The 24,907-nt window shown below is 38.6% G+C and overlaps 1 protein-coding gene across 1 annotated transcript in view; it reads right to left on the reverse strand.

Moving 5' to 3' along the window:
• Positions 1-24,907, reverse strand: part of cntn3b (contactin 3b) — a 103,435-nt gene that overhangs the window by 47,204 nt on the left and 31,324 nt on the right. Inside the window, exons 4-9 of the mRNA XM_047348174.1 lie at positions 14,882-15,057; positions 9,188-9,286; positions 5,094-5,297; positions 2,585-2,687; positions 2,079-2,263; positions 1,460-1,596 (exon numbers count right to left, since the gene is read on the reverse strand). Coding sequence (XP_047204130.1) covers positions 1,460-1,596; positions 2,079-2,263; positions 2,585-2,687; positions 5,094-5,297; positions 9,188-9,286; positions 14,882-15,057 — 904 coding nt within the window. The remainder of the gene's footprint in view (positions 1-1,459; positions 1,597-2,078; positions 2,264-2,584; positions 2,688-5,093; positions 5,298-9,187; positions 9,287-14,881; positions 15,058-24,907) is intronic.

Below are 24,907 nucleotides of genomic sequence, written 5' to 3' on the forward strand. Positions count from 1 at the left end.
TATGGTAGGTAAATTCAACCTGGAAAGACTCACACAGAGAAGACAGTGATGCAATTAGAAAAGTTTATTAGTGAATGTTTATTTCTTTGGTGCTCGGACCCCAGTGGAAGATGTGAATGCTGAGAATGACATGTGCTTGAATGAACATCTTAGGGTTAGATTTAAAGATCCAATCCTGGGGGTGGAGTGGAGGCGTGAGGAGATTTGGAAAGAAGCCAAATGGTGGAGATGGGGTGGAGGAGGGTCAAAGTTCAGCTGCAGAATGGAGGGTTCCATGGATGAAGATCTTTTAAAGCGGAGCCTTGAAGGATGATTGGCCGGGGAGAAATGCAGACTTGACAATGATTGGTGGAGCAGAGCCGCATGGAGGAGTAATTAGACGAAGCTGGAGGTGATGGTGAGTCTTCCATGCTGAATTTTCGTTTAAACTCCATATCTTAGATTGCTATGGGGTACTGTTTGTAGCTATACAGTCCAAAATTGACAGCAATATGTTTGGTTATTTAGCCTGTCGTAACAGAAAGAAAATTAGGGTTCATTTTTTAAAGTCATTTTTTTCACCATGTCATTCATACATTTAAAAATGGCACAGTTCCAAACTAAATATCTATTTATATAACTTGCCAACTATTTATTTAGTTTCCGAACTAAATTTTTATTTTGCAAGCTAAATATTTAGTTCCAAATTAAATATTTAGTTAGCAACTAAAAATTTTGTTCCAAACTAAATATTTAGTTAGCAAGCTAAATATTTAGCTCCAAACTAAATATTTAGCTTGCTAATTAAATATGTAGTTTGGAACTGTGACATTTTTTAAATGTATTAATGACATGGTCAAGTTTTGACTGTGTAACTTTACAAACAGCACCCCAGATTGCCCCCTAGAGGCAGATTTCCTCACCAACCCCTATCTTAAATCAAATATGGCTGCCATGTCTATTAAACATAGTGATAGCTGCTGTAAGAAAATTTGTTGTTTGTACTAACAATTTGTATGTCAACAAATCACTAGCACACACAGTGCTGTACAAGTCGAAGGTGTGAAGATGTTCCTTGGTGGTTTGAATGTTTTAGCAATAGTAATTACCCTAGCTCCTGAGCACAAAAGTTACCAAAAGAGGTCATTTTTTTTAAGTAACTTAGCATGAGTGGACAAAAAATTTAAAAAATGTAGTCAAACTTAAGTCAGAACTCCAATTTAGAAAATAATACATTGTTAATATTTTAATATTTAATCGAATGTATACACAAACTCAGTGTGTTATTCCAGCAAGTTGTGAAAACCTTCTGCTAATATGCAAACTGTGAGAAGAACATAACACACAAATTAAATTTCTATACACCGTCTCTGCACATGAGGAGGAAGCAGATTGCCTACTTTTATCTATCTTTTTAGTGCTGGCAATGTTCACTGTTTCATCAATATAATTGGAGCAAAATGCAACAAAAACCTCATACCTCAGCCATCATTTGCTCGCCATTCTTCAGCCAACTGTAGGATGGTTTTGGCTTTCCATTGGCCTTACACTCCCAGAAGAGGTTCTCCTCGATGGACTGAGCTGTGTCTGTTATTGTTTGGAGCCACTGAGGTTTAGCTTGAAAAAAAAAAAGAGAGGATTACCAGCTCAAACATGTATTTTAATTATTAAGGCTTCTGTCACGTACATACTGGTATCAGGCTTTATAATGTCACAACAGCAAACATATTTAAAGTTTATGTGCTGCTCTTTTAACACATGGTTATCAACATATAAATTACAGATTAAGGGTCTCATGAGATCTCTAACCACGGGGGCTGACAGTTTTAAAACGCCAGAGTATTTCTTGTTAATATGAAGTCTGTTTTGCAAAGTCTTATCCAGTTGTTGTCTGCCTATGACTTTGACAGAAAAGTCGAATTCAATCCAGTTATATTTAAAACATAGCCATTTTTATTTAAATGTGTTTCAAAATTCAAAGCAAAACAAAATTTTATTTTAAAAAATATATCCCCACATTTAAAAAGCAGAAGGTTTGTCCATGAGAATATTTATTTTTACTTTAATCCTCATAATTTAGCCAGAATTGTCTCTCTTACCATGGTAAGAAACACGACCCCGAGCAGCATTTTTGCCCCGTCGGTTCTCTGCTATACATTCGTACGTTCCTGCATCTTCCTGCTGAAAATTAGGAATTTCAAGGACGGCATTCGAATTCTTCATTTTGACTTTGCTGGGGAAAGGGACGCCGCTAGTTCTCCTCCAGCTTATTTCTGGGACAGGGCTGCAAAAAAAAGGAAAGGAACAAAAGTTCCCAGGCTTTCAGCTCCCAGTCACTGATCAAAGTGTGACTCAATGCAGAAGGAAAGTAGATAAGACCAAGGCTTGATTTTTTTTTCAAAGTGTGGGAACCCAGATTTTATACATTCTTTAAGGAATTTGGGATTTATACTTCATATTATTTTTAGGCTGGCACTTGTTCAACTACGTATTGGGAAATCAGAGAAAACATACATCCTATGATTTGCTTAAATAGCTCTAATTTATGTTGGAAATGCATCTACAGTTTATGTGGCACACAAAATATAGCAAAACACTGACTTACTTTCCTAGTGCAAAACATTCCAGTTTGACCGCCGATTCCTTTGCAGCTGGAACCGAATCTGGAAAATGAACTTCTATTTTGGGCTCATATTCACCCATTACACCTAGAAAACAGAGAGAAGAACAGACAACAAGCTTTTTATAGCACTGATGAGGAGCGGACATTGCAATGTGTCTGTCTGCATCAGAAACAAAGCACTGACAGAGCGGGACAGCTAACACAAAATGTCTTTATGGGCATGTAGCAAAGTGACCATTGAAGGGCTTATTAAGGAGAACACATCATGAAAAAGATTAGCTTGGTGGAAATAACTTGCAGAGATTTTGAATGCAACTTCATTTAGAACTTTATTTATATTCACATCGCTGGGATGGGTGCAAATATAGCAGCATGCCCTTTGTTATTACCAGCTTCAGTGCCTGTGCCCGGGAGCAAGAGCAGCTTTGGTGTCCTGTGTGTGCCTTTTTGTTAAAAAGCAGAATAGACAATAATAAATAAAGGTGTTTTATGGTAGCCTCTTAACTAATAATAAGTATTAATCTGCAGAAATGTAACAGTAATGACTTGTGAAATGTATGCGGTTAACAGTCAGATCAGTAGTTTGGTATGTCAAGATATACAGAGAGATACAGGCAATGGTTTCTTAGTTTCTAGGTCATCAAAGCAGCGCCTATTAATGGCTGTATATTATTACTAAACATGCTGCAGGTGGTGGAAGAAAAACATTAGCAATACAGAAGTCTTTTTTTATATACTCGTGTTATTTATTTGCCCTGCTATATTCTTTCACTGTGGAAAACCGCAGAAGGATATTTTTAACTTCCCACTACAGCTTTGGTTATTAGTTCCTTTGTGATTATCATCTGTTTTGCATCAAAACGATTTAAAATATAACTAAATTCTTAGCTCCGTAAAAATGTTTCCAACCAGTCAGCGTCACATTGCAGAAGTCAATTTAAATATTATATAAAATTAATTCTGTCTCAGTACAACATGCTGCTTCCACACTGATTCAGCAGAAGTCATGTATGAGTATGTTACCAATATCGAAGTGTAGCAAAATTTTGAACAGGTGTGAAGCAACAAAAAATTTATCCAGGAAAGCTGCCAGTCAGCTGGCCGAACAAAGACTGGACAAAGACTGTTACACTTCTAAAAGTCAGACAAATATGGCTGTTTGTGTTTGTTTCAGGTCAGTAAAAGCAAATACAATCATGGTGTTGAAGGTAATGAACCTTCAACCTGTCAATTTTTTTAAATACCACTAAGACAATGGTTGGGTAGCTACAAGTAGCATGTCTGCTAAGCAGCCAAACAGGCTGGCTGCTTAGCAGATAGCCCAACTAATCAACCAGCTAATATCACCCTGTTATGCTTGTGTTAGTCTGTACAGAGCAGAACAGCAAGAAGATATAATATGAAATAAAAACTTCAAAAATCTACTAATACATTTTGTAGGAGCTTATTCAAATTTATTTGCTTAAATTCATGTATCAGAATCACTACAACAATAAATAAATATAATAAATGACATTGTTATAATTTTACTAATCAATGTGTTATATTATTTTAGCAGCAGTAGGAATACACTTTTTCAGATTTAATGTTTAATGATTTATTGTTAGCTTGAGCTAGTCATTAGCTTGGGACTCCAAGATTAACTCGTTTGAAATACACAAAATGAAGACACTAAGAGAATTATCTACTGCACATAGGTTAGTAATTGTATACCCTTTCAACTGAATCCCACAACAGAAATTTGGTATTATTCCTTTCTGGTAACGTGTTTTCAAATTGTGGGATTTAAGCACCTAAGATGCTAAAACAAATCTTATTTTAAAATCTCATTTTGGCTTGTAACAGTATTTTAACTAGAAGATTCCAAGTTTTATTTAAAATATAGACATTCAGTCAAGCATGGCAAGCAAACCTTAGCTAATTAACTTTCATTCCTACATTTGACATAAAAACACATCTTGTTTATTTTCCCAAAAGACAATAGAGCATCATAGGTATCAGAAAGAGGAAAAGTTGACCTTTAATGTCCTAAAACAGCTCTAACCTCCAAAAAAAAAAAGCCAGTGCAGAATTTTGAGAAAGTACAAATTTACACATTTTTACACTGTTTTGTTTTTATATCAGACATGCCTTACATGTTCGGTTCTCTGTATGTGTTTCACACAAGACCAACATGGGACGCACCACCCCTTTTCTTTATTTAACATGTAAATAATTATTAGATTTTTTGGTACATAACTGCTCACTGTAAACATGACATTTAAAGGTTCTCAAAATAATGTTTGCATTATCTCTATGACGTCTAACTCTGCTTTGGATTTATATTAAATGAAGACATCAAGTGAGTAAAAAATGATAAACTATCCCTTTAATTTCTCCTATAAAAACTAACAATAAGAGAAAATATTCCAGTGATAGATACATTTATGACATAATAACACAAATTTTAATAATATACACAAACTAAGAAAAGTTTTAGTGTTTTTTTTACCATCACTCCTGAGGACCAATGGTGTTGGAGAGCTGAGAACCTTCTGCTTTGTGACAGTGTTGTTAACCACACAAGTGTAGTTGCCCACATCTGAGGGCTCCACTTTGGCTATATACAGGCTTCCAGTCTCCTGAGAGATGAATCTTCGGCTGTCTTGTTGGACGGAGTACGGGTATTCATTGAAAATCCATGCAAATGTCAGCTCTAGAGCACAGAGAAAAACAGTTAGTCTAGTTTTTGTCCACAGAGTATACATACAGATGGAATGACTGAATCAAAGAACTCTTTTGCTTTATGTTAGAATATCACATTATTTGCATCCTCCTATACAGGTTTCTTTCGAAGGAGATACCAAGAATGAAACAGCTATGCAGAACAAAACAGAAGACCAAAAGAAAGGGACCGAAACAAACTGGATTACAGCACGTCAGTGGTCCTCCCCTGACACATGGCCTCCATTCTCCGGGTCCCTGAGCGACTTAGTTTAAGTGCGTTACGAATGAACGAAAGGATTGAGAGATCAATGGATTGACATACAGATATAAGAACATGCTGTCATTCCTTTTCACAAGCTACAGGCCCACCATAAGAAAGGAAAGACCTGTCATGAAGAATTATAGTGTAATTTTCCAAAGCCTCACTCAAGAAAGGAGGTGCTTCATGCAATCTTCCACTTCAGGGGTGAGGGGGGGTAGGGGGCAGTATCAGAGTCAAAAGGTGCATGTAATGACTGTCAATCATGTCCAACACCATGTGAGGAGGGAGCGGGGTACAAGCCACTTGGCTTTTGACCGGCTGAAGCGCCCATGCTGAGCGCAGCGATGCAGATACAAAGCTCCTTCTGATTAGGCAAGCAGGAGCCACATAGCTCAGAGTCAGCATAACCCCCATCTGAACTGGGCTGCTGTAATGAGCAGTGATAGAACTCTGCACAGCAGTTCTTCGTCAAGTGCCCACTGAAATGCAACACAAATACTTTTATGCAGAAAAAGTGCAAAAAGGCCTTTTTTAAATAAACAAAAAAAAAGCTTTGTTGCACTACAGATGCAGTACAATAACAATTACGGTACTTTTCCATTGCATTTCACTTTTCACATCTGGGTGGTGTGATATTGCATGTGCTGGTGAAAGAGAAAGCTTTTTCACAATTCAGAGTCAATCAAGCATAATGTAAACCTAAAGAAACATCTCATGTTGTAGGTGTCTAACACCGTTCAGTAGAGTGCAAGGTTACGAGGCACATCTGTGCTTTCAAATTTAAGAGGAAAGGAAAAAAGGATTAAAAGGAGAGAGAGAGAGAGAGAGGCAGGGAGGTGACGAAGGGAAAAAGATGGCTTGGACTGCTTTACTTTCATTCACTTTTCACGAATGTGGTAAAACACAAAAGCACTACAGTTACAGCACCCTGCCGCGCATAAGCCTGTGTCAGAAAAGGAAGCTGTCAAACTGTATTTCACACAGAGTACTCTGACCCATTATCCCACAGACCAGCTGTAAAATGTACTGCGACAAACTGTTCTCTTGTGAGAGAAATTGGTTGTTCCAGTGTGCAAGCTATTGTATCAAGAGGTTGACAAGCTAGGCCGCAGCCATTGTGGCTGTCCTCGGTTTTCTGTAGATATGCAGCATGTTTGGGGCTGTGCTGCCTGCAACTTAATCTTTTATTTGTAGCCTTTAATTCATACAATAAAGTCTCTGATTTTCACACGAAGAGCATCCTTTCTGTAATGTTTAGGGATATAAGTCTGCAGCCAAGAGCTTTATGTTCTTTAGCATTCAGATTGTGCAATGTCATGCAAATGATTTGTAGCCCTTGAACTGTTTGACATTTTGTCATGTTATAACCACAAACATCTGAAATGTTTTACCGCAATTCTATAAAATGGACCAACATAAAGTAAGACATTTAAAAACAATTCCATAGTAGTACTTGTTAATGCATGGGGTTATGGGGTTGTAGTTCTGTTGGAAAGTGAACCTCTGATCCAGTCTCAAGTATTTTGATGCCTCTAACAGGTTTTCTTTTAGGATTGGCCTGTTGTTAGCTCCATCCATCTCCCCGTTAACTCTGACCAGGTTTCTTGTTCCTGTTGAAGAAAATCATGCCCACGGCATGATGCTCCCACTGCCATGTATTACCATAGAGATGGTGTGTCCTTGGTGCTAGTCTTCCTCCATCCATACTATTTTTCATATAGGCCAAGAAGTTTCATTTTGGTCTCATCTGACCACAAAATTCTGTTCCATATATTTGCAGAGTCTCATACAAGGCTTGTGCTGAACTTCAGTTGGACGTTTTGATTGTTTTCTTTTAACAATTGCTCTAATAAGATTTGTGAAGTGCACAACTAATACTTGGGCTCTATCTCTTTGGCTCCTGTAGAGTTTCCTCCCTGCTATTTTTAAGTAATGCTCTCCTTGCTCAGTCTACCAGTTTAGGTTGAAAGCCATGTCTTGGTATGCCATAGTCTTTGCATTGTTGGACAATGGATTGAACCGTGCTCTGTGGGATGTTCCTTGGTTTACATGAAGACATTTGTTCACTAATTTTCTTTAACAAAGCTCTCACCTTTGTAAGAACTGTTTAATGATAATGTGACCTCTGAAGGCAAATAGTTACACTGGATTTTAGTGTTACCATTTCCACTAGTGGTATTAGTGGTATCAGAGTAAAAGTGGGCTGAATAAAATTGCATGAAAATGCATGCATGGAAATGACATGCATGAAATGTTAGAAAACCATGTATAGTTTTTATTCTATTCTACAATTACACAAAACTCTCTGTTGGTCTATTTTATAAGAACCCAATAAAGCACATAAATACATTTACAAGGCACTGTGAACAATACAAATGCAGCTAATTCAAACTTTGTAGCACTAAATCTCATTATTTAACATTTCTGCAAACCTTATGTTAGAGAGTGACAGGTTATAGTTTTGAGCAGCATGTTTTTTTTTTTTTTTTTTTTTTTTTCCATTGTAATGTGATTCCTTTGTAACCAGAATGTTTTCTACCGGATAAGCAGATCAATACTCTGTGCTAATTAGCTAACTTTAGAGGTGCTGTTTGTCTGTCTGTGGTTTTCTTCACATTTTTACTGCTCCTAGCTTAAGGTTTTCTACTTTCCAGCCTTTGTGCAATGTTTAGTTAACTGCCTGTATACTGCACTTGTGTATTCACAGTGAACCTGATGAGAGCATTTCAATATTCACACCTTACAGTCTGAGTAAGCAAATAAGACAATTTCTTTAATCTTGTGTTGAGAAATATGCTTCTTTAATTATAATCAAAACAAACAAAACACACAAGCTGTGACTGGTTTTAGTCCCTTGTAAAATCTAGATCTTTGTATTAATATATGTAACTGGAATGGAAAGGGATTTGGTATGACAATGTACCAAAAGATGTTGGTTTTCAAAACTGCAGAAATGTTCTGTGATACCTTTCCTACAATTTAAAGTCCTTTTGAATATTTTCCAACAGATGCCTGAGGAAATTCCAAAGGGACCAGTGTTATTCTGGCTATATAGAGCATAATGTAATCCAACTCTGCCCCTCCTACAACTGTTGCTGTGAATTATTGGTCAGCTGGCTGAAAAAAAGGCTCCTACACTTTCCCTCGCCTATAAAACAGACAATGTTGGCGGTGTAGAAAATTTTCATTTCATGAAAAGTGTGGAAAGTAGTGTATTAGTTCAATTGCTTTTCTAAACTAGAGCTGGCAAGGTTAGCAACTAGAGTAGATAGCACAACAAATGAACTAGAAAACATCAGCTTTAAATGGTTGTGTAGCTGTATATATGCCAAAAGGTACAATGTTATGCAGAACTGACATGTTTATTAAAGGACTATTATGAGATATAGAGGGTGTTTATTCTATGTTAGATAATCAAAACAAATAAATAAATAACATTTTCACTTTTCACACAAGGTTATCATACCATGAAAACCACATACTGGCCCATGCTTAATTATACATATAATCAAATATCGTTTTATCAAATGTTGCAAAGTAAATTGAGACAAGTCCTATGGGTAAAATAAAAATTGCACAAAAATAAGCAAACAACAGCTTGATATGGCAGCTCTTACCTCCAGAATGTGGCGGAGCTCCACATAAAAGAACCACTCCTTGGCCCTCACGGACGTTGACGGCACTCCTCACCGACAGTGTTTTGAAGTTGTCCAGATCTGATGAGTCAGAAAAGATTGAAATTGAATTTTTTAGCAGCTTAACAAAGCAGAATCCTCAGCAGCATAGCACTCTGTTTCCAGTGGTGTTTTCGTGCAGTTTATTCATCAAAGAAACCCTTCTTTGAGGTTGGTTTTGGAACACAGGTTTTCCATAAACTCCCCTCACTGAAACAAAGAGGAGAGGATTGAGACTTTAACGGGCCATCATTGATAGCCCCAAAGGCACCTCCTGACAGCAACTGATAGTTTCAAAGGCGCCGGGGTGCTGATGAAATAGATGGACCTGCCTTGTTGATGTTTACTCCAGCAACACGGCAATTTAGCTTGCAATGACGATATTAGACTGAAATGGGATAAAATTAGAGAGGTGGAAGGAAATGCTGTGCGAGGACTGGGAGAACACAAGGGGCATGACAAATGACAGTTTGCAGAGCCAGCAGCAATAAGTAACATCATTATTAAATGTGGTGTAATCTTGCACTTAAAAGCATTAGCTTCCCCATCAATACTCTCAGCACAATCTATCGCCTGCAAATGAATGAGCGTTTGCTGGGGTGTGGGGGAAGGGGGGTGGGCAAAACCTGGCATGATAAACTACCCCTGGCTTCATGACGGATGGAGGGAAGCTGCCGCAGTCCGCTCTGATCCCTGTCTGCACCCTCTGGCTAACAGCCTGGAGTAATTCTTCTAAACACAAACAAAAGAAAGTCAGTGTGACCGATAAGGGAAATTAGGAGAAGGAAGATTATGGAGAGAAGTGGGACAGAGTGCTGCTAAGATTAATGAGCAGCTCTCCGTTGACCGTGGCACAATCAAACGGAGCCAAGTCACAGCAGGGCCGTAGGAGGCCACAGGAGGAGGTGACGGGCTTAAAACACAGACAGAGGTAACATCCTTTTGATCTCATCAGGCTGCCTTAATAAATACTGATTCTATCTATAACAACGTTTCTGATTCTGAGAAGCTATGCTGAAGCAGGAGTCGTACCTTGCTGATCTTATAGCTGCTGATAATCATAGCAGCAACACATTTAAAAACAGGGGGAGGTGAATCAAAGAACTTCTAATTGCCTAGCAGACATGAAAGGATGACTTGTTTGCCCAGATTGTGCACATTTGCACTAAAAAGCATCAAGATGTTGCCAGGCTCAGTGCTTTAGGGGGATACGCCTCCCTCTTCTGTAGCATCTGAACAGAAGAATAATGGGCTTCATGGGAGTCAGCTGACCACACACTGTAACTCTGAAAGCTAGAGGCCAAATTCACTACAGCTGCAGTGATTCCTTTGTAAGCAGAATCAATCTCTGCCATATAAGAATGGCTGGCCTAGAGATTACAGAGGGAGGCTATCACAGTGCCAGAATGATTGGTCTGGGCAAGGGCGCCAGTGTACAGACATTCCCTGTTATAATATATTTTATCCGGCAGAATTCTTAAGCAAAGATGTTGCAGAGGCACCACAGCACAACTCAACTACAATATTTACCAAACATGTACCTGATAAATTCTAACAATTTACAACTTAGTTAAGTTAACATTTGATGCAGTTTGGATCCTTTCTATCCATGTGGTAGGGCTACACTACATCAGAAAAATCATGCTATAGCGATATTATTGGTAAATATTGTAATATAATGAGTTACGATAAATTCACACTTTCCAGACTGTTTTCTTTCTAATGTGAGCTCCAACACTTTGTGTCCTTTAGCATCTTGGACACTGTGAGACTCCATCCATCGGTCTAATATACTGGCATGCAAAATATGTTTTCATGACAAATGGAGGATATTTGCCACAGTCTTTTGTGATATTAGTATTGCACACGCAGATAATGCAAGAAAAATATGGCGATACAGTGTGCATCCCTACCAGCTGTTCAGCAACAAAACTGAAAAAGTCTGGCCAGATATAAACTGGACAGGTTAATAAGCCACTATAACAGCTACAATGTTTGAATTATGAGCACTGGGGATAACAACCTGAGATGCATAAGACTGTGAAATCTTTTTCTTTTTTTTTTTTTTAACTGGCCCTCAGTTTCTACATCAGTTATTACTGTACGTTGTTTTCATTCAAACAGAAATTAATTTATACCCATCCAAAAAAAGATTTCCCACTGCCCCTGCCACACTATTGCATATATGTCTTGCATTTTAATGACATTCACAGGTAGGAGGCTTTGAGCAAACAATGCTCCACCATTGCAATTCTATCCATCTGAAAATGCAACATGCAAAATTAGTTCTCCAGCTAGGTATGTACCACTACTATGGAGTTTATGGTCAGTGATTTTATTTAAAGTTATGGAGTTGGAAGTGTTTATAGCGAGTCCTACAAATCATTTCTATATAAATGAGCAGCAACCTTTGACCTTAGTGTTGATCCTGATGCCTTCCCTTCTCTGCATCATATAGATACACACCTCCAGACCAGGAAACTTAACACTCCTGCTTTAAAGATGGAGTCACCCTCTGTTTTTTAGCATTAGGGTAACATATGGCTTGTCCTGCAACATGACTGTGGTAGCAAAATCAGGCTTCATCTCTGAGACATGGGTGATAACAATTTAGCTAAAATATGTGACTGAGGATTCCTTTTCTGATAAATAACAGGGTAGGAATAACACCAAAACATGATGTGCCTTCTGTCATAAATGATTGTTAGAGAAAATTAAAAGATAGACACAAATGTTGGATGATATAAATATGTTGCCACTCTTTATTTTTAGAGAAATAATGTGTATAAAAGATGTTGCACGACAGCTTGACTTTACACAATTTGATGTTTCTTTCAGTGTTATAATAATTTTGTACTGCTGCTCTATACTCGTTCCACTAACAAGCCACTGCAGATGCCGTGTCATTTCTGATGTTTATCAACAAAACTATAGGATTTTTACGAAGTACCTAAAGTTTTGTTGAAAGGATTCTAAAGCTTGTCATTATGAGTTGACACATGAACAGCTTTACTGACAGAGCCAAGCAAAAACAATAACAAAAAAAAAAAAACTGGTGACCTGATAGTCGATTACTCTCTAGTTGTACATCTCACACTTGTGTTCAACATGAGGGTGCCTTTATTCCTCTCATGAAACAGTTTCACATTTAGGCCTTCTCCTGATCGCCTTGATGCCAGCCATTGTAGACCAGGAGCATTCATCAAAATGTCCAAAGCATACAGCCATTACAGTTTGGACCCAGTTACCCCTATATATATTAAATGAATGAAAATGGCCATTCTTCAGTTCCCAATGTTTCTCACAACTTGTTTTCAAGTCAGAACAGTTCTGTCCAAATTTGACCAGTCTATATACTGCGGTTAAAGCTGCACTAAGAATAGGATGGTGACGTAAATCAGAGAATTTCCAACTTCGTCAGCCCTTACCGGTTACTGGCAAAGTAAAGTCAAATAATAAAGTCAGAAGAAGGAAAGAAACGTAAAAAGCTTCTCAGAAAAGAATTGTTTTCAATGACGTGTCTATAAGTCCTTCAGGCTGCAAGAGAGAGCAAGATTTACTGCAGATAACAGGATGGCTGAACCATCGAGAGGAAATTTGCTTTGAAGCTTTAACCTACAAATTTTAATGCAGCATCCTGGATTGGGAATGCTGGCAGCCTTTTTGAAATCTCATAGTAATGATAAGGGTCAATTTTCCAGGCAGTACACACACGGACTGTGTTGACCGTGGCAAATATAAGATGCTAAAGATAGCCTAAGATGTCAAATTCCTAATCGTTTTGTATTTGTATTTAAAATAAACTGTTTTATGGTGAGTGCTTTCTAAATATAAATATTTAATAATGGCCATGGCAGGAAAGATATAAATTTAAATGTTCTTCTTATAGAGAAATCAATGGAGAACTTTCAAAGAGAAATCAGATTAATCTGAAATCAGTACAAGCACGTCAAAGATATGCAATAACCAGACAACGGAAATTGGCCAGAAAACTGATCCATGGATCTCTAAATACAATTTTCACAGTTTCTCCTCAACCTAAGGTGACCTACATGGCCAAAAAGCATCAAAATGCTCTTTTTGCTATTTTACAAACATTATTGAAATATTCTGTAAATCCAACTCTATCTTAAAGTATCTCTAGTTGGTGTACAATAATGTAGTTCAACAAGAGTTGAACTAGAGATGAAAGAACTTTAAATATTTCCCTGAAAAAAAACCCAAAAAACTGTGTAATAGCCCTTTAGTTTCACCATATTTTCTTACAACCCTTACATTGTGCACGACACAGAGAGAACACCCTATCACCATTAATGTTTTATTTGGCATGACAGTGCCCTGGGCGGAGACCCATATACTCCAAATAAAAAGTCCCCACAGTTTTAGACCTTATTAACGTTGCTCAAATGCTTCCACTTGCCTTTTTTTGGCTTCTAAAACATAAACGTCTGGGACTTGTCTTATGTATCCTGGCCACTAATAGCAGCCTTGGTAAAGAGACAATCAATGAGCAAAGAGTCTGGTGTATTAAGCTCTCCAAAAAATAATTGACAATAAATTAACAATAAAATGAATCTCCTTTATTACAAAGGTCCCAAGCCCCCCCAAGACACAATCAATTTGGTGGCTGTAGTTCTAAGAAAGTAGATATTTTTATCTGCTACTACATAATTACTTTATAGGAATATTTAGGTTGTAATGTCTTGTATACTATAAAAAATAATATGATGAATGTTTTGACTGCAGCAAGATTTTGAGGGCAAAGTAAAGATGGAGGAATGACATTTCTATCTTAGGGCAGTCGCCTCATTACAGAGGAAAAACAGAGTATCAGCCTTGCTGATCTTTCAGGCCTCCCTCACCGTGCATTAGGCAAGACAATAAATGTCAAGCAGCTCTGTTCCTCAGCCGGTCCCCACAAGTGAGATTCATTACTGAGCTATAGGGATAATGGCAGTTCATCTCACGAGAGGAAGTGTAAGGCTCCCTATCCTAGGGACAAGATCAATAGTCAGCAGGCTTGATCAAGAAAGAAGCGGTACTTCTATAGGGCTTGTCTGGAAGGTAGAACCCCACTCCACACAATCACATCCCAGAATTTCTTTCTAGTCCCTTTTATGCAGCCAGCTGCCAGAGTAGCAGTCACCCTGTCACAGCGTAACTTGCTCACAAACTGCCATATATGTTATATGCAAAGACATATGTGGCGATTACCATCCAAAGATACAAATATATTTTAAGAATTATTCTTGCCTGACTGCTTGAAAGTGTAGATAACAAGAGCTTGAGTATGACTTGGCAAAATATGTCTCTGTTTGGACGAGGCGAGGAGGCTGTCAAGAGTTTGAACCGCTAATGAGAATCAATGGGGTACAGAGACAGTCAGAGGCTACCCCTGTGTTTGTTGCATCTGACATTTCACTCAATTACCATGTCCCCTTGTGAAAATCTATTCCCAGGCAATCTAAATTAGAAATCGGAAGAGTAAATGGAAAGGAAAAAAAAGGGAAAACAAGTTCTGGGCCAAAAGCATATTACAGGCATCAGGGTGACATACTGCAGATACAAAGAGATGCCAGACTGTCATAACTGTGTCAGAGCCATGCCAGGAGTGTTACCAAATGTAGCAGCACTTACATGCAAACTGGATGCTGGCTCTACGGCTCAGGATGGAACCCCATGTGTTGAAAGCCATGCACTGGTACACCCCCGTGTCTTGGTCCTTGTCCAGGTTGCTAATGATCAGGCTGCCCCCAGACATGTGACGCCGGTAGTCGTTGCCCAGATCAATGAGTGTCCCGTTCAGTGACCATCTGGAAAATGCAAACACAATCAGTGGCTGAGCCCCCCTGGAGATGAACGCTCAGTGTTTATCAGAGATCCTTTTGATCGGTCTCCCTATATCATGCTGAGAGGATAAAAGGTGAGTAACAAGGGTTGGGTTTCAAATTACCAGGAAAGAATCTGCAAACTGCTTTTGTAACAAGTTATGGGGAAGGAAAATGTCACAGTTCACAGTGTTGGATCCAATTTGTCTGAGATTATTTAGGTTTTGCAAGGATTTGATCAATGCGTGCTGGCTATCGGATTCTATGAATAATGTGTCAACAGATATCAATGTAGAGAAACTGAGGACATCAGAACAGCTGTTTGTTGGGTCTGATGATCTTGTTCACCACTATACAGTGCCTTGTGAAAGTATTCGGCCCTCTTGAACTTTTCAACCTCTTGCCACATTTAAGGCTTCAAACATAAAGATATCAAATTCAAATGTTTGTGAAGAATCAACAAGTGGGAAACAATCGTGAAGTGGAATGAAATTTATTGGATGTGTCAAACTTTTTTAACAAATAAAAAACTGAAAAGTGGGGCGTGCAATATTATTCGGCCCCTTTACTTTCAGTGCAGCAAACTCACTCCATAAGTTCAGTGAGGATCTCTGAATGATCCAATGTTGTCCCAAATGACTGATGATGATAAATAGAATCCACCTGTGTGTAATCAAGTCTCTGTATAACTGCACCTGCTCTGTGATAGTCTCAGGGTTCTGTTCAAAGCGCAGAGAGCATCATGAAGACCAAGGAACACACCAGGCAGGTCCGAGATACTGTTGTGGAGAAGTGTAAAGCTGGATTTGGATACAAAAAGATTTCCCAATCTAAACATCCCAAAGAGCACTGTGCAAGCAATCATGTTGAAATGGAAGGAGTATCAGACGAATGCAAATCTACAAAGACCCAGCTGTCCCTCTAAACTTTCATCTCGAACAAGGAGAAGACTGATTAGAGATGCAGCCAAGAGGCCCATGATCACTTTGGATGAACTGCAGAGATCTACAGCTGAGGTGGGAGAGTCTGTCCATAGGACAACAATCAGTCGTACACTGCACAAATCTGGCCTTTATGGAAGAGTGGCAAGAAGAAAGCCATTTCTCAAAGATATCCCTAAAAAGTATTGTTTAAAGTTTGCCACAAGCCACCTGGGAGACACACCAAACATGTGGAAGAAGGTGCTCTGGTCAGATGAAACCAAAATCGAACTGTTTGGCCACACAGCAAAACGATATGTTTGGCGTAAAAGCAACACAGCTCATCACCCTAAACACACCATCCCCACTGTCAAACATGGTGGTGGCAGCATCATGGTTTGGGCCTGCTTTTCGTCAGCAGGGACAGGGAAGATGGTCAAAATTGATGGGAAGATGGATGGGGCCAAATACAGGACCATTCTGGAAGAAAACCTGTTGGAGTCTACAAGAGACCTGAGACTGGGACGGAGATTTATCTTCCAACAAGACAATGATCCAAAATGTAAAGCCAAATCTACAATGGAATGGTTCACAAATAAACGTATCCAGGTGTTGGAATGGCCAAGTCAAAGTCCAGACCTAAAAAAAAATCGAGAATCTGTGGAAAGAGCTGAAGACTGCTGTTCACGAACGCTCTCCATCCAACTTCACTGAGCTCGAACTGTTTTGCAAGGAAGAATGGGCAAGAATTTCAGTCTCTCGATGTGCAAAACTGATAGAGACATACCCCAAGCAACTTGCAGATGTAATTGCAGCAAAGGGTGGTGCTACAAAGTATTAATGCAAGGTGGCCGAATAATATTGCACGCCCCACTTTTCAGTTTTTTATTTGTTAAAAAAGTTTGACACATCCAATAAATTTCAATCCACTTCACGATTGTGTCCCACTTGTTGATTCTTCACAAACATTTGAATTTGATATCTTTATGTTTGAAGCCTTAAATGTGGCAAGAGGTTGAAAAGTTCAAGGGGGCCGAATACTTTCGCAAGGCACTGTAATTCCCACTGGCATATTCCAAGATCTTTTGTGATGACATTATATACTAACAAATAGATTTAAAGACATTCAAATGCACTGCTTTTCAAAACAGAATTTAAACTTTTTCTTTTCCGTTAAAAGCTCGGAATGACCAAACATCAGATGGAACCAGAACTTCTGGCTTCCCTGCTGTTTATACATTTCACAACCCCTTGTAGTCCATAGGACAGAACATACTCTTCTCCTATACCCTTTCATGTTGGAGTATACAGAGATAACAAGATCTTTGAACCTTCCTGTACACTGTCCAGAGACTTTGGTCCTCTCTTATGCTCCCTTCTCTTGATCTTACCTTACACTATATAGAAGATCCAGGTTTGGCACCTGAGATGGGCAAGGAAGGGATGGTTTTACATCTGGTTAATCTTTTTAACCTGATGATATTACCTCTTTTCAGTTTGATGGCAGTCCAACAATATTCATATGATCCCTGGAAGAAAAACTGGCCCGCAGCATCACAGATCCACCAACATTCTTAACAGTGGTTATGAAGCATCTTTCCACATATGTATCCTTTGTTGAATTGGATTTATTACAATTTAATTTGAAAAATTTCCTTGTGTTGTAATCTTTCACTACCACTGAACTTCATTGAAATTAACCAAAATACAGTTTTACACTGTGACACTATTACTCTTTGGTTTCTTTCTTAAACTTGATGAATTTGGCATCAGAAACCTTAAATATTTCTCCACGTTGTGAAAACTTTTAGCGCTTCCTATAGACGTCAATCTTATGTATCTTACATTACACCACTTGAGGGAACCACTTACACAGTCATAACCAGACATTTACATACATGTTATAAAAAGACATATGTGTGAAACATCATATGTGTGAAAGAAAACTAACCCAGCACATAACGCTGCACACACAATTTCCTCAATGAAACATGATGGTGACAGTATCATGCTGAAGGGAAGCTTTACTTCACCCGGGACAGAGAAACTGGTCAGAGTCTATGGATGGAGCTAAATACACCCTGAAAGAAAGCCTATAAGACACTGCAAGTGACCTGACATTGGCATCTGAGCCACTGCTATTAGTTCCTAGCAATTAGATATATTTCTCACACACTGAAATCTTTTAAGACAAGAGCTTCCAAATCAAAATGAAGCTTTTGTAATCAACTATATGTGCAAAGACAATGAAAACCATAAAAACAAAAGAATAGTTATAAAAAGACATATTACAATTTTTCTCACATTTTGTAAGTAAAGCAGTGTGTTGCAAACACTCGTTTTATGTAGACTTTAAAGCAAAGTGCTGAGACTTATTGGACACACTCCCATCCATGCTGTTTTTGGGTCAGTTCCATGCTTTTGCACATGTATTCACACCCCTTGAGGCTTTTCACGTTACCACCACAAACCTCAAAGTAGCGTATAATAGCAACCTAAACCATCCAGATGGAAAGACCATCCACCAAAAATGACAGGCTGGGCAACCAGAGCAATAATTAGATAATCGGCACCAGAGGATCTGGAAACTCTGAAGGAGCTGCAGTGATCCACACGTCTTTTGAAAGAACAACCATTATTTATTTGAACTGTAGTTTTGCAGTTTACAAACCACTGCGAACACATGGAAGAAGGTCTGGTCAGATAAGAGCAAAACAGAATTTCTGGCCTACTTGCAAAACATCATATGTGTGAAAGAAAACTAACCCAGCACATAACGCTGCACACACAATTTCCTCAATGAAACATGATGGTGGCAGTATCATGCTGAAGGGAAGCTTTACTTCACCCGGGACAGAGAAACTGGTCAGAGTCTATGGATGGAGCTAAATACACCCTGAAAGAAAGCCTATAAGACACTGCAAGTGACCTGACATTGGCATCTGAGCCACTGCTATTAGTTCCTAGCAATTAGATATATTTCTCACACACTGAAATCTTTTAAGACAAGAGCTTCCAAATCAAAATGAAGCTTTTGTAATCAACTATATGTGCAAAGACAATGAAAACCATAAAAACAAAAGAATAGTTATAAAAAGACATATTACAATTTTTCTCACATTTTGTAAGTAAAGCAGGCAACATACTTCCCTTTTTAGGTCAATTAGGATCTCCAAAATCATTTCTGTTTTTGAACATTTTTCAATAATGAGCAAGATATTTTTAAAGAGAGTTTTGTTTTCAAATTTCTTTAAAAATCAAAATTTTACATACACCAAGATTGCCTGTATGTGCAAAGATCATGATTATATGACATTGTAAGCATCTGACAGGTTAATTGAGTACATTTGAGGCAAACGTGATTGTGTTTTAAGGAAACATGTCACATTATCAGAGGGTGAATGAACATTATTTTTTACCGTTTTTGTTTCAACTTTTCTTTTAAGGCCTAATGTGATCCTTCCTACATCTGATCATACATTTTATGCCTCAGCCTAACCAAGTAGTTCTCCAGCTAAAACCTAACAAAGTATTCTTCGTGTCTAAACCCATGTCAAGTAGTTCTTTTGCATGAACCTAACCAAGTAGTCCCTATCTCTCACCTTATCTGACTAGTTGTTGTCCTTAAACCTAATTCGTTCCTTTACCTAAATGTTACCAGGTAGTTGGGTAGTTCTTATGCCTGAGCCAAACTAATGAAAAAGCAGTGGAAACAAACAGTGAACTAATTATTTTTCATGACTGTATCAAAACTAAAACCATACTATTTAAAATAGCTTAAAGGGAGCTTGTTGTGTGACCTTGTTGTTAGCACACAACACAATTAGGCTTCATTGTTTGTTTTATTTTATTATGACATTGTTGTATTGTTAAAAAAGCAATACAACAGGCCATAATGAGCATATGGCATAGGTACAAAATTCATTGAGAGTGACAGGATTTGATATCCTGGAAATAGTTGATGAGCATCGCTGTAAATATCTAGGTTTTCATTTCTCACATTAATCACTGTGCATACTTGAAAGATTTTTGCCCTGGCTGTAATTTCTTAAGATTGCGCAATCAGAGGCAGATTTGAATCTGAATGGAGATTAAAATGTCTAAATATTTTTTGATATTAACAGAACAAATCCAAGCAACTGAGCAGCCTTGGCAGATTTATGCGCTCTTTGAGTGCTTTCTAATTAGTTTCTGTTTGTGCCTTTGTGTTTCTGACATATTGCTCTCTGACACCTTCGTATTACATTGTCTACAGACCATTTCCCTTAGAAAGGTCACAAGATAGTCTGTCATCCATGCTGAATTCAAGAAGTGACAGCGATTAATTCCAGCCAGAGTGAAAGACAAGGCGCTGAATAATATTTGCACTCGACAATAAGATACACTTCTTATGTAATTCACTGTAATCTGTGATCGGCCTGATTTGACAGGAGGAGATGCGAAATCCCCTATGGAACCTGAAGCAGCAAGCAGGCTGTAGTGGCGGCTTGATCTCGGAGCATTACCACAGATGAAAAGTTACACCTCACGTTTCTTATAGAATCTGAGAAATCAAATATTATTGGAATGCTGGGTATGAGTCTCCCTTCGGATGATGAGAAGGGGGGAAAAAAAAATCTATATCACTTTTAGCCTCCCAGGCAAACTATCAGGCAGTTAGAATGATGCATCATGCAGTCTTAAAGCCAACCCCCCCCCCCTTCGCCCCTCCCCAGTTTCCTGCCTGACAGACTACAAAAGACAAAGCTGTCTTTCATCTTGTAGCCTGCATTATTCATCTAACAGTCGCTGCCAGTCACTTAATCTGACTGATTTTGTCACTGTTTCTGCAGTGTTACTTTCAAACAGTCCTTGCTTCTCGTGAGCATCAGCTTCCCAAGAACACGTGGAAATATCAACATTTACAAGCAAACGCTCGTCCTTTTGTCTGTGACGTCCCCAGGTTTCCCTGGCTTTAAAAACATCCTCTGCTAGTGCCAAAGAAGGGATTATTGTATGGGCAAGAGAGGAGGAGTTTAAATGAAAAGGGATAGATAGCTAGTTAGACTTGGAGCAGCCCAGTGTGATTGAATTTAATGGGAGATGAAAGCAGACAGCCTGGGCAGATCACACACCGTGAGTAAAGTTAGCTGCTATAATACAAACGCCGCCCACCCTAACCCCACGTTGAAATGCCAGAGACATGCTCTGGTATTTAAATTCTGTTCAGTTGTTTATCTGTTTCAAAACACAGAGTTTACTTTTATTTGTATTTACTAAATGCCAATTAGTGAAAACCTTTTAGCTCAGGAAATCATCAGAGTGGGTGAAATCTTCGCTATGATTCGGTGTATCATCTTGAGTGAGCTTGTTGCAGCAAGACAAAAAAAAAAAAGAAAGAGACCTCCAGGACACTGTAAATTATCAATGTACTGCTGTCATCTGTCAAATCACCAATGACCACTTATAACTCACAAGTGTCACTAGAAGACATGCTTAGCCAGACCATTATGCTACCTCCATCTGTTTAGAGATAATGTTTTAGATGATTCTAATAGTTCAAGATGTTTTTAACTGTTTACAATGACATTTTTAGGTGCTTGTTACAGGATGGTTTTACAGTGTGTTGCAAACACTCGTTTTATGTAGACTTTAAAGCAAAGTGCTGAGACTTATTGGACACACTCCCATCCATGCTGTTTTTGGGTCAGTTCCATGCTTTTGCACATGTATTCACACCCCTTGAGGCTTTTCACGTTACCACCACAAACCTCAAAGTAGCGTATAATAGCAACCTAAACCATCCAGATGGAAAGACCATCCACCAAAAATGACAGGCTGGGCAACCAGAGCAATAATTAGATAATCGGCACCAGAGGATCTGGAAACTCTGAAGGAGCTGCAGTGATCCACACGTCTTTTGAAAGAACAACCATTATTTATTTGAACTGTAGTTTTGCAGTTTACAAACCACTGCGAACACATGGAAGAAGGTCTGGTCAGATAAGAGCAAAACAGAATTTCTGGCCTACTTGCAAAACATCATATGTGTGAAAGAAAACTAACCCAGCACATAACGCTGCACACACAATTTCCTCAATGAAACATGATGGTGGCAGTATCATGCTGAAGGGAAGCTTTACTTCACCCGGGACAGAGAAACTGGTCAGAGTCTATGGATGGAGCTAAATACACCCTGAAAGAAAGCCTATAAGACACTGCAAGTGACCTGACATTGGCATCTGAGCCACTGCTATTAGTTCCTAGCAATTAGATATATTTCTCACACACTGAAATCTTTTAAGACAAGAGCTTCCAAATCAAAATGAAGCTTTTGTAATCAACTATATGTGCAAAGACAATGAAAACCATAAAAACAAAAGAATAGTTTTAATTTTGATCCATTAAAAACAGAAGGATCTACATAAAAATAGCAGTACGATCATCCAGTTGTTCGGTTTTCCAACTTTGGATGCTCTACTCATAAATAAATTGATATTGTGTTTTTTTCAACTGACACATTTATTTATGATTCCAGCAGCAGGTCCTGAGTTGATTCATTCCAGTGGGAAACCTAAATGTGCAGACAGTTTCTGCTCGATACATTTGCCACACAAAGGGAAACATGCATCTTTACACGTCCACACCAAGCAGTGCTAATCCTTGGCCACAGGCATATTGGACTGTAGCTGCAGCAAAAAGAATCTTTGTTGGGATTTTTACACAGCCTTCCCTAACTGCTGTACAGTTTAGCTGGATGAGGTTCTGCTTTGCCCAGGTAATGCTTCATCCAGCTCGGAAACTGTTTCTATACAGGCTCTGCTTAACAGTCTTCTGGACTGAGGGTCAATACTGATCAGTCAGCCTGAAAAGGATCACTGCAGGACACTGATGGAAACCCGTAACAGACTCTTTCTGGCTGTATCTGGGAAAGAGTGTTTAACCCCAACCATCGGGCCAAACCGATAAATGCAGTTCACTCACGAGAACCTAGGAAGAAAATATTTTCCTTTTGATTTTGTATTTTTGTATTCCCCACACTCCCCCACAAGCTGTTTCTTCCGGGCAATAATTGCTATTATTTTAAAATCTCTATTTGGGTAAACTGATAGATTTACTGCTCCTTCAGCCATGCTCAGTGTTAGGAAAGCTGTAGGCCATGTCTTGTGTCACTATCGGGAGTCAAAATATACAAAAGAAAGGGTTGATGTTTCTTATAAAGGTTTTGAAAAGCTCTAAAAAGTAAACTGTTAAATTACATGATAGTCAATTCAATATTCTCATCAAAAGCTGGTGCCAAATTCTGAAACAAGAGGTTCAAAGTCCAGTGAAAGTACCGGAGTCACCAGTGTTTTCTGCAATTCTTTCAAGCACATAGTAGCACAGCACATTCTCTATCTCACAGGCTGCTGTACACTGCCAACCAACTGGCTCAAAGAAGGCTGCTACACATTTTTTAAATTCAGCTGTTTAAAATTTCCCAAAACACACTTGTATTTATTTACAAAAATATGTAATCTAACCAATACAAATATATAGACAGATTGAAATTAAATTACCTATATTCAAGCCTACCTCTAATCCAGCGAAGTCAAGTTCAGTTTATTATGGCGTTTGGTAAATAATTTCTACTGGATCAAGTCATTGACTTTTGCAGTAACCCCTCATACAGAGCACACCCTTGGCATCCAGAAGTCATATGAAGATATGCTACTTTAAGTGATAATGCCCCAGCATTGCCTTTCTGTGATCTGATACTGTGGGACATGTTATTTGATCTCTACCCATGGATTCTTTTGACATGTAGAATAATTTCAAGGTATGGGTTTTGCAACTTTGAGGACATATATACCACAAATGTGCACCACTGTTACAGTATTTATGACTTTTGCAGTAACCCCTCATACAGAGCACACCCTTGGCATCCAGAAGTCATATGAAGATATGCTACTTTAAGTGATAATGCCCCAGCATTGCCTTTCTGTGATCTGATACTGTGGGACATGTTATTTGATCTCTACCCATGGATTCTTGTGACATGTAGAATAATTTCAAGGTATGGGTTTTGCAACTTTGAGGACATATATACCACAAATGTGCACCACTGTTACAGTATTTACTCAAATGTTGCAGCAATGACCTTTTAAAGGTTTTACTTAATCTCATGCAACACTATGTAGACTCTTTGTCTGCAATAACAAAAACTCACTTGCCTTAGCATGTCGAATGATTGAAGCAACTCCAACTGCAGATGAATCAAACTACCTTCTACTATAGCAGAACTCATGCACTGTGCATAAATAGTTGATCCCTAAATGATCAGGTGATCATTAAGTACAGGTCCTTCTCAAAAAATTAGCATATTGTGATAAAGTTAATTATTTTCCATAATGTCATGATGAAAATTTAACATTCATATATTTTAGATTCATTGCACACTAACTGAAATATTTCAGGTCTTTTATTGTCTTAATACGGATGATTTTGCCATACAGCTCATGAAAACCCAAAATTTCTATCTCACAAAATTAGCATATCATTAAAAGGGTCTCTAAACGAGCTATGAACCTAATCATCTGAATCAACGAGTTAACTCTAAACCCCTGCAAAAGATTCCTGAGGCCTTTAAAACTCCCAGCCTGGTTCATCACTCAAAACCCCAATCATGGGTAAGACTGCCGACCTGACTGCTGTCCAGTAGGCCACTATTGACACCCTCAAGCAAGAGGGTAAGACACAGAAAGAAATTTCTGAACAAATAGACTGTTCCCAGAGTGCTGTATCAAGGCACCTCAGTGGGAAGTCTGTGGGAAGGAAAAAGTGTGGCAGAAAACGCTGCACAACGAGAAGAGGTGACCGGACCCTGAGGAAGATTGTGGAGAAGGGCCGATTCCAGACCTTGGGGGACCTGCGGAAGCAGTGGACTGAGTCTGGAG

Source organism: Girardinichthys multiradiatus, chromosome 20 (genome assembly GCF_021462225.1).
Source record: "Girardinichthys multiradiatus isolate DD_20200921_A chromosome 20, DD_fGirMul_XY1, whole genome shotgun sequence".
In the NCBI taxonomy this organism is placed as follows: domain Eukaryota; kingdom Metazoa; phylum Chordata; class Actinopteri; order Cyprinodontiformes; family Goodeidae; genus Girardinichthys; species Girardinichthys multiradiatus.